Source organism: Pipra filicauda, unplaced genomic scaffold (assembly GCF_003945595.2).
Source record: "Pipra filicauda isolate LSUMZ 115617 unplaced genomic scaffold, ASM394559v2 scaffold740_size120307_pilon, whole genome shotgun sequence".
Taxonomy (NCBI): Eukaryota; Metazoa; Chordata; class Aves; order Passeriformes; family Pipridae; genus Pipra; species Pipra filicauda.
This window is the reverse complement of record NW_024104910.1, coordinates 97,953-112,061: the sequence shown is the minus strand read 5'-3', so window position 1 is coordinate 112,061 and position 14,109 is coordinate 97,953. Positions and strand designations below refer to the sequence as shown.

Below are 14,109 nucleotides of genomic sequence, written 5' to 3'. Positions count from 1 at the left end.
ATTGACCCCGTCTCCCCACACACAAACACGGCCGGGTGAGGGCTGGCTGGGCTCTGCTCTGGCCTCTGCTCGTGCCTTGTGCTGGATTTCACCAGAAATTGCAGGTCACAGTACGGGGTGTTCCGACACTGGGGAACGTCCCCATCTTCTCCTGAACCCCGTGGTCAGGGTGAGATGGGCTGTTGACTTGTTCCAACCCCATCTTTCCGTGGATAGGATGGTTGCAAGAGCAGTTTTTGGGAGAGATGGGTGTTTGATGGGAGGGCAGAGGGTGGGTGTTTGATGGGAGGGCAGAGGGTGGGACTTCTCTGCTGTCTGCTGCCACTGACACCCTCTTTGCTCCAGGCTCTCTCTTTCCAGCACCCTATGAGTCGCTCCCCACCTTCCCCAGTCTGTCAAGCCAGAGCCTTTGCCAAAAGTCTTCTTATTTTCTGTCCTGGCTTTCTGTGGCTTCTCCCCAGAAGGCAGTGGTGGTGGGGAACCACCAGCGTGCTCTCCTCAGGGCTGCTCAGGCTGGGGCTGCACGACCACCCCTGCACTGTGCCCTGTTAGAGCAGCCAGATAAAATTAGCTGCTGGGACGCATGTTCCTCAGGATGCCGGGACAGAGGGACACCCAGTACGGCCAGTTCGGCTCGCGGAGAAGAATTAATGGAAACGCCCGGCTCCTGGAGGGAGGAAATTCCTCCAACAGCCTTTTCCTCCGTTTGTTGCGTGGGGAGGGGGACAATGGGCCCTGTCTGGCCGCAGCACAGCGGGGCTGGCTCGGGGCACAGCACACGCCGGCCACAGACAGCGAGTCTGCGGCACCGGGCGCTCAGGAAGGGCCTGGCACTGGTGGGTGACAGCACAGCCGGGTGACCTGCCCTCCCACCCTCCCCTGCACCACGGCAGGGCCCTGGAGCACAGCACGGCACAGCACTGGCAGTGCCTGCCTTGGCTGTGTCCCCTCTGGACACAGGGACTGCCACAAACGTGGGATTGCCGGGGTCGGGTCCAGGGGCTCTGAGCCACCCTGGCACAGCCCTGGGGAGAAGCAGAGCAGCAGCACCGTGAGTGGGAGGGCCCTGGGATGGCTGGACATCTGTACCTCGAACTCTCGCTGTCAAATGTTCCATAAGAATTCATGGCAGCTTTTTGTAACCCCACTGCCAGACACCTTCCTGGAGCACAAACCTGCCAGAGCAGTGGACAGGCTGCGACCAAGGGAAATTGCCTTTTTCCTCTGCAAAAATCCAATAAACACGTAAGTTCTTTGCAAGTGGCCTTTTTTTTTTTTTTTATCAGGGATGCCCCTTGAGCCAATAATTTCAATGTAATGAGACAAGAGGGACTACAAAGTCTCCAAATCACAGGATCTTATCAATCGTGTTATGTAAGTGTTGTGAGCAGGAATGTCTGGGCAATCCCAGGTCGTGCCAGCAGCAGCCACTTCAGTGGGTGTGGGTTTCAGTCTGCCACAATCGTGGCTTCTCTCACATTCATGTCCCACAAGGAAGGACAGTCAGCAGCTGATGCCTGAGGCTGCCCAGGCTGTGGGGAGTGCTGGGCAGCTCTGTTTGGTTTTGGGGACCCAGAGAGGGACAAGGCTCTGCCAAACCCACTGTTGGCCCTGGCACAGGGGGTGCATTGTGGGCACCTCAGACGGCCCAGGGCAGGGGAGGGGAGAGCAAAGCCCCACAGGCAGAGCCAGGGCTGTGGGAAGCAGTGGGACAGAGTTGATTTGGTCCCCACGGGGTGTTCTCAGAGCATCCTTGGCAGCAGCATTGTCAGGTCCCAGCAAGTAACACATGGGTTTGGGGGGCTCTGTGTTTGGCTTCTGCTGTGAGTGTTTGTGGCACAGGAAACAGCTCTGATGGGAAAAGCCACCAGAGCAGGAGAAACTTGGCTGCATCCCCCGGGACAGGAGGGGCTGAGCGGGGGCAGGTCCGGGCAGTGGGCGGCCACCGAGGGGCCCTGTTTGGCCTTTTTTGGAAACAGCCCATTTGAGGCAGTTTGTGGGGATGTGTCATGGGTGGGTGCAGCAGCTGCAGTGAGTGTGGGACACTGCCCTGGGAGAGGTCGAGGGCTGGAAAACTGACAACTTCCTCCGGAGCAAACCTGCTCTGAGGCAGATTTTCCTGAGCAAGGGCAGTTCTGAAAAGCCTTTGGAGGCTCTTTAAAACAGGTTCATCCCCAAACAGCTCTCTCTAGTCTTCTTGGGAGGGGCAATCACCACGTGTTCCCCTCCAGCCATAAATAATTACAATTGCCCATTCTATTAGGCAATGTAAAGGGTTATTTCTAGTCTCCCTGACTTATAGGCAATTTACAGTTCTTACTGTAGGCAAAAAAACTGTAGCTGGGCTATCACTCTTCCAAGCTGCTTTATCTTTGTTGCTCTAAGCAGAGTCATGGGAATGTTTTTTTCTAACCCAGCAGGTTATTAAAGGACAGACTTATAAATAACTACTCTTGGCTATTTTTAAGTATTTTCAGCATCGTCTATCATGATAGTGCAGCACAACCTGCAGAAAAACTGTCCAATTTCGCTGTCAAAGCTCCATAACTCACTTCTGGTTCTTTGGATGGTGAGGAGCCAAGTCCAGGCTCCCACTCTGCTCTAGGGGAATGCCAAGGACCAACGAGCTGCGCTGCCCACCCTGGCCCTGGCCCCTCATTTTCTAAACCTTCTTTCCTCCTTGCAGAGGGTGTCGTTCTCCTTTATTACAGAGAGGGAACTAACACTGGAGTTGGTCTACAATAAATTTGGTGAGGTATTTCTGGGGAATGCTGTAGTCACCATAGCAACCATGGGCCAAACTGGTGCTGCCAGGTGGGATGGTGGGGCTGCAGGGAAGTCGGGGGCTCCTGCAGCTCCTGAGGATGGGCTGCCAAAGCCACACCAGGGCGAGGAAGGAGAGGTGCAGGTGGTCTGCTCCTAAACTAAGTCTCTATGAAATGATCAAAAAAGTCTAACCCCACCACTCCAGGAGAACTGAGCATTTCAGACAAGATAATTTATATTTACTTCATAATTTATTAATTTTCAGGTTACCGTATGCAATAAATTATAGTTGATATAATAATAACATTGTCAAAAAATATTACCATGAAGTAAGTACTCATCTAATAGCAACCATAACCTACACAGAGAAGAACCAGAGTTATTATATTTAGATTTTTAGTGTTAATGGGAAGTGAACAAAATATTAAGGAACTTCACAGTAAATTCAAAGAGATCTGTCATTATTATTGCTTCTGTGCAAATGACTTTTACTGCACACATACAGCTTAGGAAGGAAAGGTACAGTTGTGCAGAGTTACTCTGGAGCTAACGTGTTCCCTGATGGCTGGACTTGCTGCACCTCACACTGAACGGATGCAGAGAGACCGTGAGCAGGAGCTGATGGGTCTCCAGAGCCTCCCACCAGCCACAGCAGAGAGGCTCTGCAGGGCTCAGGCTCCAACGAGTTGGAGAGGGCAGAGCCCCCGGGTGAAGTCAGTGAGCACCGAGTCTGTCAGAAGGGCCGGAGTCACAGCCGGCAGTGGGGGGATCCCCCCAGCTCAGTCCCACGGCTGCCCAGAGGAGCCTGGCTGCCTCTCCCTGGGAGCCTCTGGCCACCACGCTGCCATCCCCATCAACGCTGCCACGGCACCAACGCTGCCGTGGGCATTGATGCTGCCGTGGGCACCAGTGCTGCTGTCCACACCAACGCTGCCCTGGGCACTGATGGTACCACGGGCACCAGTGCTGCTGTCCACACCGACACTGCCCTGGGCACTGGTGGTACCACAGGCACCAGTGCTGCTGTCCACACCAACGCTGCCATGGGCACTGGTGGTACCACAGGCACCAGTGCTGCTGTCCACACCAACACTGCCATGGGCACTGATGCTGCTGTGGGCACCGATGCTGCCCTGGGCACTGATGGCACCCTGGGCACCGCCGCCGCCCTCGGTGCACAGTTTGCTGTTGGGGCTGAAGCCCTGCGGGCAGTCAGTCAGGTCCCCAGTTCCACGGGGCAGTGGAGCATGCTGAGTGGGGCTGGAAGTCACAAACAGTCCCGTCCCCAAATGTTCTCCTCCATTTCTGCTCCCTTGGCCAGCTCAGTGAACTTTAATGAAGAATTTCCGAAGCGTCAGGAACTGGAGCAGTTTGTCTTTCCTCCTCTGCTTTAGTGCCATTAGCGCTCTCGTCTTCTCCTCCACGTCCTGGTCGGTGGCGAGGATGATCTTGGCTCTTTCCTCCGCCTTCTTGTCCCCGGAGTTTCTGAAGAGCTTCTGCAGGGACTCCTGGGTGATGCTCTCGAAGATGTTGGCCGCGGCTTTCTTGCGCAGGGCGGTGTCGAAGCGGTAGCCGTGCACGGAGGGGCTCACCCGCAGGGACGTGGACATGGCTGCAGTGCTGGAGCTCGGCTTTGCTTTCATCTACGTGGGTGCTGCCGGGTTTGCCCTGGGCTCCAAGTAGGAGAGATGGCTGTTGTGCTGGCTCCAGGACTGGTATTTAAGGGCAGGCTGGAGGAAAAGCTGGAGGGCTCAGGTTACAGTGGTGAGATCATGATGATGTCAACGCCCAACAGTCACAGGCGAGTTTAACAGTTAAGTTGCCAACTTATTCCCATCCTGCGGAAAAGATGGAAAGTTCTCTCTGCTTCTGCAACGGACATGGCTTTTCTTTGACCCACCACAGAACAGGCTTCAACCACTGCTGTGAGACTGAGCCAGCACAGCCCAAACTCCACTCCTGCCCTTGTTGCACGTGAAAAGCATCACGTGCAGAAAATATATCATATCATAAACCTGTAAAACTCCAGGTGAGAACTGTTGCAATCCTAGCAAGAGGTGTTGGCTGGAGCCTGCGCACACAGCCCAGCACTTAGCTCTGTGTCCATCAGTAACACTGCAAACCTGCTCCTGTCTGGGCATGGGGTCCTTTCTGCTGCTTCCCAGCAGATGCAGCTCGTCTTTAGTGCACACACAGCTGCATTTTCTAATTGGAAAGTGCTGTCCCAAAGGCAGGGGATGCCCAGGTTTTACACCCTCGGCTGCCCAGCTGCACATGGCAGTGCTTTTGGGGCAGCAGGAAAATTCTGTTTGCTGCCCTGCTCCTGCCTCCAGTGTCCTTTTTCTTAAATTTCCTGCTCACTGGGGCTGGAAAGAAAACTCACCTCTGCTCCAAAAGAGTCTGTGCTCTCCACACCACCCTTGGCCAACGCCAAGCCCTTGGGCTGGGAGGACTCACTCTTAGTCATATTAGGTTAGTTTTTGGCAGCCCTGTGAGGAGCAGGAACTCGGATTTCATGGCCCTTATGGGTCCCTTCCCACTTCAGATCCACTGTGGACAGAGCCTGGCTGCCTGCAAGGGGCTGGCTCTGGCCTCTGGAGCTCCTGCTGGGCTCAGACAGCTGCTCTTACCGAGCACAGTCAGACCCAGCCCAGAATAACTGTGGGTTCAAAAGTCACTCGAGGCCGGGAGCCAGAGATAAGTGTATTTTGGTTAATGTTTTAAAGCAGCCGGATGCTGCAGAGGTTGTGTTTGGAAAGTTAGCAGCTTGTTTACTGTTGTTGCTGACCCTGTTACTCACCCTTGCTGAAGGACTCCGGGAACAGCCTCTGTCCCCATCCCACTCGAACCAGGGGTTTCCCTTGTTTACCGGAGAGCTGTGGAGGTGACCTCTGACCACAGCGAAGAGCAGATCCAAAGGAACATCAGCCACATGCTTCTCATTCCACATTCCCTTTAAAACTTCTGTTCCCTCGGACGGAGAGAGGGGACACGTCTGAGCCCCAGCAAACCCCCTCTCCAATGGCCAGGGGAAGCCAGGGGAGAGGTGAGAGCACCTGAGGCCCATGTGCAGGTGCTTGTGCCAGCTGAGAGCAGAGCAGGGCATTACCTGTGAGCTGTTGCTCACCAGGTGACGTGCAGAGTGGGGCAGGTGGCTGCCCGGGCCCCAGAGTGACAGGCAACCACAGTTCCATCCGGGCTCAGGTCCACATCCAGCTGGTCGGGGCTTGCCAGGCTTTTATCCTTAGGGGAGGGATTGGGCCCATTTCAGTGCCTGACCACCTTCCTACCTGGGACTTGGGACTCTTCCGTTGGTTGTGGGCACGCCCTGGCACATGTGCCCTGCACATGCCACATCCCTCCAGAACATGGGTTTCCCCACCACTGCCGGGACTTTGATCCGTGCCGTTGCTCCAGCACGAGCTCTCCCTGCACGTGCCTTTGCTTCCCGCTGGTCCTGTCGACTTTTTACGAGTCTGTCCCAGTTCCTCCTGTACGTGCAGGCTGTTCCACGCTTCAGTGGATAAACAACAGCCTTGCAAACCCCTGGGATTCTCCTTTCGCCAGCCAGACGTGCAGCCTCTCACCCTGCCATGGTCTTGCTGAATTGGGGAGAATTGCACCTCGGCCACTGTTTGCTCAGTGTTTGCAGGGCTGGTAAATTCACCCTGAAAATAAGATGTTTTTGATGTGGCTGGGTCTCTGCCTGGGGAAAGACCCTCGTGGTTTATAGACTCTGTCACCATGAGATGTGAGGGGGGAGCAGGAGGGAGCAGGGCCACGTGCATTGCCCGTCCCTCTGCCTGCTCAGAGCTGCCCAGAGTGCTCTGGGAGGGCGAAACCTGCCTGCAACACGGATCCAGCTGATATGCTGAAGGTACTTTGCTTCACTGGACAGATAACACAGTGTCAGGGTTCTTAGGGCAAAAAAACAGCGCCAGAAGATCGAACAAGATCTTCTGGCTCTAGAGAACAAACTCTTTCGTGTCCCCTGGTTGAAAACAAGAGCTGAGGCATGTTCACGTGCTCCTGGTTGTCACCACTCCCACTGCACATGGAATCGCTCTGCAGGTATTTGCAGAGACGTGGCTGAGAGCATAAATTAGCAATATCTGTGGAAGATACAAGCTCAAAAAAGTATCTGCCATGGAAACCAAGACTAAAGCTGATACTTTAGGAGTAAGACATCAGAAAACTGCCAAGATCAAGCATGCATTTCCTTGTGAGCTCATCTCACACGGAGCAGTAACAAATGTCTTTGCCCCCTCATGCTTCTCTGCCCACTTTGTATAAATTTAGTTGTGCTTGGCTCTGACGGAGTGATGAAAAATTCCTCGTCTGGTTTTTTCCAGTAATTTTTGTTTATATCAGTCTTTTAATACTGCTTTCCCAGTAGTGCTCAGGAGGAATTGTTCATGTGTTGGACTGGAGCAAAACTTCAGAGATGTGATTTCTATCATCGTCCTCCTGCTATTACTGTGTAATTGCTTTGTGAGATGCAAATGCTCCATTTCACCCGCTAATGGGAGGATTAATTCCTGTCCCCACCGTCTGCAGAGCGGGGCAGTCACGTCCCTCAGCGTGCTCTGCTCCTCCCTGGGGGCACTCCGGGTCTGCTGCTGGGGGGCCGGGCAGAATTGTGCTGAGCTTCGGGGCACAGGGTGCCTTCCACTGGCACAGCACCCCACGGGCACCCGCCCCAGATCGTGGCCATGAAAGTTTGGACACTGAAGCACTTGTAGTTTGCTAAAGCCAGCCCCCCAGGGCTCACTGTCAAAGCCAGGCAGTGCTGGAGGGAAGGATTTGGGAGGGATGGGGACTCTGCCCCCCGGTTAGTGCTCTCAGGTGGTGCAAAGCCTGATTAAATGGACCCAGAGGCTTCTCCCGCTCCAAGCTGCAAATTACACGAGGATCTCGCCTGCCCCGGCTGCACCCGTGTGAGGGACAGGGGAGGGCAAAGCAGGGCACCCACCAGGCCAAACACCACGGCAGGGGCTTCTGGAAAGCCCCCAGCCCCTGCAGGGAGCCAGCAGTCCCAGGGCAGGAGGTGGAAGGGAGCTGGGGCTGCTCTGACCACAAGGGTCGCTGGGGCAGCCAATGCCTGTCCCACAGACTCTTGCAGGGAACTTGCTCTGCCTTTGTGTAACTTCCAAAACCACTCCAAAGAAGGTAATCTGGGATGGCTTTGCAGTTCCTTGGGGCATGTTTTGCATAGCTTTCCCTTCACCAGCCTCTGCTGAAGCCTGCAGGGCCTGTGACACCCCGTTGGGATCAGAGGATGCAGCACCCCCCATGGAGCATGGGTGCTGCCCAGACCTCCCGAGCCATACCCAGGATATTCAGAAACTGGGCCTTTGGAAGGGCACCTGGGAGGCTTGGGAACCAGAGAAGAAAGTTAAATTATTGCCTTAAAATATATATATATGCATGTGTGTGTGTGTTTCCATGAAAATCTAAAATTTGGGAAATGCCCAGGATTCTCCAGCCATCTCTGCTCTTCCCATTCTTTCCTGGCTCCATGGTTTGGAACCCTGGCTCCTCACAGCCTTTGCTGCTGCTGCCAGCCTGCAGCTGGGGAATCCCAGCCCTCCTCAGGAGCCAGAAATCCTGCTCCTGGTGTGTGCTCTCTGCTGGGAAAGGTTTCCAAGATGGAAAGGTTTCCAAGATGGAATGCTCTGCAGAGACAGCTGTGGCATGGCTCTAAGGTCAAAGAGGAACCGGTTCATTGTGTTCCTCTTGGAATCCAAATTCCTGGGAGGTTGTCAGACACCCAGGTCGTGCAAATGGCAGTGCCTGCCCTGGCTCCAACCTGCCCACAGTGTCTTCCAACTGGAACTCATGTGCCTCTGGGGCTCCACCTGGGATTTCTGTTTGTTTGGCTGTTGCTTGGGTTTTTCTGTGGTTGTTGTTTCTTTAATAGAGCATCTGGGAACACTTGTCTAAATCTCACGGCAGGACACTGTGCCCTTTGCTCACAAAACCCTGTGACTCCTCTTGTGGTCCCCAGTTCAGAGCTGCAGGACAGGGCAGGTATTTTAAGGGCATTCCAGCTGCAGTTCAGTGGCTGGAAAGCACAGACCTGTCTCAGACAATCCTCACACAACTCCCTGCCACAAAACAGGGAAAACTGGCTGGTTTTCAGACAACAGAAGGCATTACTGCACAGACAAGCCAGTTAGATTTCAACAGAAAGGTTTTTAATAGGGGAAAACTCCGGACTGGCCTGAGTAAGGGGAATGCAGCCCCAGAGCTGTGCAGAGCAACCCCTGCACTGGGCAAGGAATGGGCAGAGCTGGGTGAGCCCTGGGTGAGCCCTGGGTGAGCCCTGGGTGAGCTGAGCATCGCTCTCTGCGGGGAGACCATATAAGAGTAAAGCCTGTGGTGGTGCTGATAATGAATGTCTGCTCATTTCTCATAAATTCTCTGCTAAATGTATGATCACCAAGTTAATAATGCAGTGCAGGACATAATGAATAGCCGGTTACAGTAAGTAAATCACGGCTGGTAAGAAACAGAACAGAAACAGAAACTTCTGGCGCTTTTACCAGGCAGAGCCCCTTGGAAGGAGCATCCAGTAAAGCAGAGCTGAGGGCACGGCTGGTGTGGACCAGATGCCACTCACTGGCACAGGGAGCTGGAGGGGCTGAGGTGGGGGTCTTGGTGTGTAAGGAAGCCACGGGTGGTTTCTCCTGGTGCTTGGGGCTTTCCAAATCCATCTTGCAAAGGGAACCCCTGGCTGTGGTGCTCCCCACTCGTCACGGCAGATCATTGCTGGGAGCAGGTGGCAGGCTGCCAGCCAGAGCGTCGGCAGAGCCGAGAGCCTCGTGACAAAAAGAAGAGCCAGGTCCGCGGGGATGCAGGGGGGGCTCAGGCAAAGGATGGGGTCCGGGTGTGGGGCAGGGGAGGAGCTGGGGTGGGATAACTCCGTCGGGTGGAGCGTGTGCCGGCAGGACCGGCACCCTGCCGTGGCACCGACGTGTCGCCCGTGCAGCCCCACCCGGCAGCTCCTGCTCTTTCCATGGCAGACAGGGAAAGTATTTTAACATCCTGACTTCGGCATCTTCCTCCCGGCTCAGCAATGAAAGTTTAGACTTTCGAGCACGAACAACCTTTTTCTTTCTCTGCCCGGTTTCCTGTTTGATCTTCCTGAAGGTCCCGGGGACCCCTCGCTGGAGAGGGCGAAGGCAGAGCCGTCTCCAGCTGTCAGACAGCTCATTGTCTGGTGCCGAGGGGACGGGCTCACGGGAAATCCTGCCCGGGGCTGGGCCGCGGGGCTGGCCCGGGTCATTGTCACAGCCCGGCCCGCGGGCAGCAGCACCCGACACACGACACACGTCCCGGCGCCCCAGTGCCCCCCTCCAGGGCTCTAATCTCTGCCGAGCCGCTTCCTCTGCTGCAGGAGGGGTGGCAGACAGGATGTGCCTTTGTGCTGCTCCGGCTCCTGGGGGTCTGCGGTGCCCCCATCGCTCCCGGAGCCTCCGTGGCTGCAGCCCAAGGCTGTGCTCCGGGGTCAGCACCGCATCGGGAGCCAGATGTGCAAAAAGGGATGAGCAGCGCCCCGCGGGGCCGGGCAGAGGGTGCTGGGGCTGGCAGGGGGGAGGCAGGATGGTGGCACTGCCCAGCAGCGAGGCAGGGGGGGCTGGGGGGTGTTAGGGGTGATCTGGTGTACCTGGGAAGGGCTGTGGTGGTCCAGAGGAGATCCCGGGCTGGGCAGGGGGTCACCAAGGGCTCAGGCTGGTGGATCTGCCTGGGTGACCTCTGGGCAGTGTTGTAACCCTGCAAGTGGTCCAGGCTGGGAAACACCAGCTTGGTATCGAGGGAGATGAGTCCATCAGAGGGACAGGCTTCTTGAGCATAAAACCAGCAAATTTAGTTCTGAGTTCCCTAATTTTGTGTCAAAGCAAAGTGGCACGTGCCAGAGGGAGCTCCTGTCCTTGCTGTGTTTTGGGGAGGAGCAGTTGATGTCTGGGGACTTGTAGCTGAGCAATGCCGGGGGAAGAAAACTGAAATTTGGAGCTGAGGGAAAGAGCAAAGAAGCACCTGTGGAGATTTAATCAGGGAATCAACCTCTGCATCAATCGTCTGGGAGATGAGCTCGGCACTGCAGAGTTATCAGCCTTGTAGCTCATTCCTCCACTAACAAAAGAGTTCCTGGGAGGGAACAGATGGTGTTTGGCTCCTACCACCTTCTCCAGTGGCCTGGCAGCCTCATTTTGTAGCTGCTAGAAAAGCAATTTCTGTGATCCCCTTCCTGTCCCTGCGGCCATCCCTGAGCCAAAGGGGCTGCTGGCTGCTTCTGGGGGCTTTGGGGATATTTTTTGCATGCTGAGGCTCTCCTGCTTATCCCCCTCCAGGTGCCCCTGGGGCTGGCTGTGCTGCTGCTGCTCTGGGGGGACGGGAGCTGCTCCATGGGTGGCACACAGGTTTGTGCTTGGGCTCGGGGTTACAGCAGGTGACTGAACTTCTGCCAGCAGTTGTTTTCCTCAGAAAACTGCCATGGGCTGTGCACGTCAGCCCCGCTCCAAAGAGCAGCAGCAGGGCTGTAAAGCCTATCTCTGGGACAGGCGAGGCTGGAACTTTCAGGCACCAGGCTGGTTCACCTGCCACAGGTCTGTGCCGGGCAGAGCCAGAGCTGGGAGGCTCCTACGATCCATGAATCATCTGTGGGGCTGCTCCTGCTCTGTACAGTCACAGAGTGCTTCCCCTGTGCCCTGGCTCCAGGTAGAACCTCCAGCTCAAATGCTGTGGCCCCGAGGCTTTCCGAGCTGCAGCCCCTGCTCTCAGAGGTGTTTAGCTCTCACAGAGCTGCCTTCGAGATGTTTCCCCACAATCATGTTGCCTAAATGTTGTCTCAGTCTCAGTGAGTGATGCCTTGTTTACAGGCGAGCCTTGTCTTTGTTCTCGAGATCTGTCCTTGAGTCTTTGTCAGGTGTCAGTGTGCGGGGGCTCTGGGCTGTCTGTTGGGTTATTTATGCAGCAGTTCAAACAAAAAAGAACCCGTTTAGAACTGCCAGAAGATTTTAGCTCTGTGTAGGAGGGGAGGGAGAGGGGTGATGCTGTGTGTATGGCAAGCAGTGCTTTGCAGTCCCTCTGGCAGAGCCCAGAAAAGCAGCAAAGTGCTGACAGTGAGTCTGGGCTGCAGCGGCTCCCGCTGCGGCTCTGAGCCCTCAGCGGTGCAGGGCTGAACCAGAAACCAGCCCAGCACTTCCTGATCTGGAGTTGTTGGCACCTGCTGGGGAGAAGCAAATCTTTGTGTCTGCCTTGGGGAGAGAATCTGCCCGTCACAAGGGTCTGTGTGAGACTGAGGGGGCCGGGAGGCTGCTGCGCCAGGGGCGCGTTGGGAGCCCCACACTCAGTGCTCTGACGTGGAGCACAAATGGAAATAAAATACACTGTCTGTCAGAAAACAGTGTCAGGTGTGACGTCGAGCTGTTGGGGCCGGTGAGCTCATCCCCAGGACCCTCTCTGTGCAGAAAGCTGAGTCAGTTCCGGCCACGATGAGCTCTGGGGAAGGAGCGTTTCCCAACACTGTTTAGGAAAAGCTTATGGAGAAAATAAACAGATATCTGAGCCCCAAAACCTGCCCCTCACAGGCCTCTCTCATCACGGCACCAGCTGGGGAAGAGGGTGCTGGTGCAGCAGAGAGGATCCACACACCTCGGGGCAGCCTCGAGGTGCTTCCGTCGCTGTGATAAACACCAAGTCTCTTGTTCAGCAAATCAATTGGGGAAGAAAAAGGATTAATAGCCTGGCCAACCACCCCTGGGCTGGGGGGTGGGCTGGGGTCCTGATCTGTGGGGTTGTGTCCTGGCTCTCAGGGGTGGTGTCCTGACGTGCCCCATCGTGGGGTGTCCCACTGTGAGCCGCGTCCCGCGTCTCCTCGGGCAAATAGTTTCCTCGGGGACTTTTACCCCCCCCCCCAGGGCTCCAGGGCTCCTGTCTGTTGAGGAAATGTCTTTGATCAGTAGAAATTAAACCAGGAAAATATTTTCCATTTGTGTCAGGATAAAAATGGCTCAAGCCGGGCGTGATTGATAGCTGAAAAAAATGGGAGCAGCCCCCGTGCCGTTTCGGAAGGCTTCCCACTGTCCTTGCTTACAGTAAACACAGAATATATTTAGCTGCAGAGCCCAGCATGACACAGCCTCTTACTGCAATAATAGCAGTGCCTTGTCTCTTTTCCTTTTTTTTCCCCCTCTTTTCTAAGAAATGGAATTGATGGAGTTCCTGGGAAGCCGGGCAGGGATTGCCTCACAGGCTCACTGCGCCTCCTGCAACGCCAGTGTCTGTGTTTGCCTTTGTTTAGCAGGTCTAGCAACCCCCGTGGTGACTAACTGGGCAAACAGGCATTGGGGTGGCTGTGACGTGTCCTCCGGGTGACACCTACAATGTGACACCCACAATGTGCCACCGCACAGGCGCTGCTCCAGCCCTGCTCCCGGTGGGAACCAGCACCCCGGGCATCAGAGAAACCATTCCCAGCCCTCTGCCCACTTTCCCCCTGGACTGACCACGTGCCGGGGCTCAGGCCCAGCCCTGGGGATGGCACCTCCGTGCCAGGGTCCAACAGGAATGCTCAGGCAGCCTGGTATGCTTTGGCAAGCCAGGAAAGGCTGGCAGGAACTGGTCCGCCCTGGCAGCGTGATCCCCCTGAATCCTGAAACGCAGAAGTGACTTTTGTTGTGCCCCAGAATCCCACAAAGCCCTGTTTGCCACTTGTGCCACTGGTGGGGAGCTCGGGGCAGGGCTGTGGGCAGGGGGCTGTCGTGGCAGTCACTGCCATGGTCGTCATCCCCCAGCGAGGTCAGAGACCTTCCTCAGGGCCTGCCTGTGCCTTGTTTCCACTCTGCTTCTGCCCCACGCAAAGCTGTTTTTATTCTAATGCCAATGTTTGGGTCTCTGGTTCCTTTGTTTCCAAACAGCTCTAACAGTGCAATGGAATACAAACGCTGGCCAGGCAAGGGATGCATGAGCAAAGAGGGTTCAGGGCTGAATGACAGAGCAAGGAGAACGGGATGATACAAATGACAGGATGAAAATAGTGTTGCCAAGAGGTCCCTGCTGCCTCAGGGTGCTGTGTCTGTGTTGGTGGCCCTGGGCTGGGACAGCCATGTATCATCCTTTCTGTGCCATCCTTTTTCAATGATGGTTTCTCAATCTGTTCCCCACTCCCCCTCCATGTTAGGTGCAATTTAGCAACTCCTCTCTCCTCTTCCTTCTGTGCTGTAATTAGCACTTTTCTGCTTGACTCATGGCCTGTAATCATATCTGGCCTGCAGTCACTCAGCCAAGGTGAGCCCTTCCCTGGGCACAGATAATCTCTGCTTGTGCCAGGCTGGGTGT

At 55.5% G+C, this 14,109-nt stretch overlaps 1 protein-coding gene across 1 annotated transcript; it reads right to left on the bottom strand.

Moving 5' to 3' along the window:
• Nucleotides 1-2,998: 2,998 nt before the first annotated feature.
• Nucleotides 2,999-4,434, bottom strand: TCIM (transcriptional and immune response regulator). Its single transcript, XM_027713724.2, has one exon. The coding sequence runs from the start codon at nucleotides 4,407-4,409 to the stop codon at nucleotides 4,089-4,091; it is 321 nt and encodes a 106-aa protein (XP_027569525.1). The 5' UTR covers nucleotides 4,410-4,434; the 3' UTR covers nucleotides 2,999-4,088.
• Nucleotides 4,435-14,109: the final 9,675 nt, after the last annotated feature.

Coding starts and splice junctions, on each gene's coding strand:
- TCIM (XM_027713724.2), bottom strand. CDS start 4,409: ATGAAAGCAAAGCCGAGCTCCAGCACTGCAGCCATGTCCACGTCCCTG.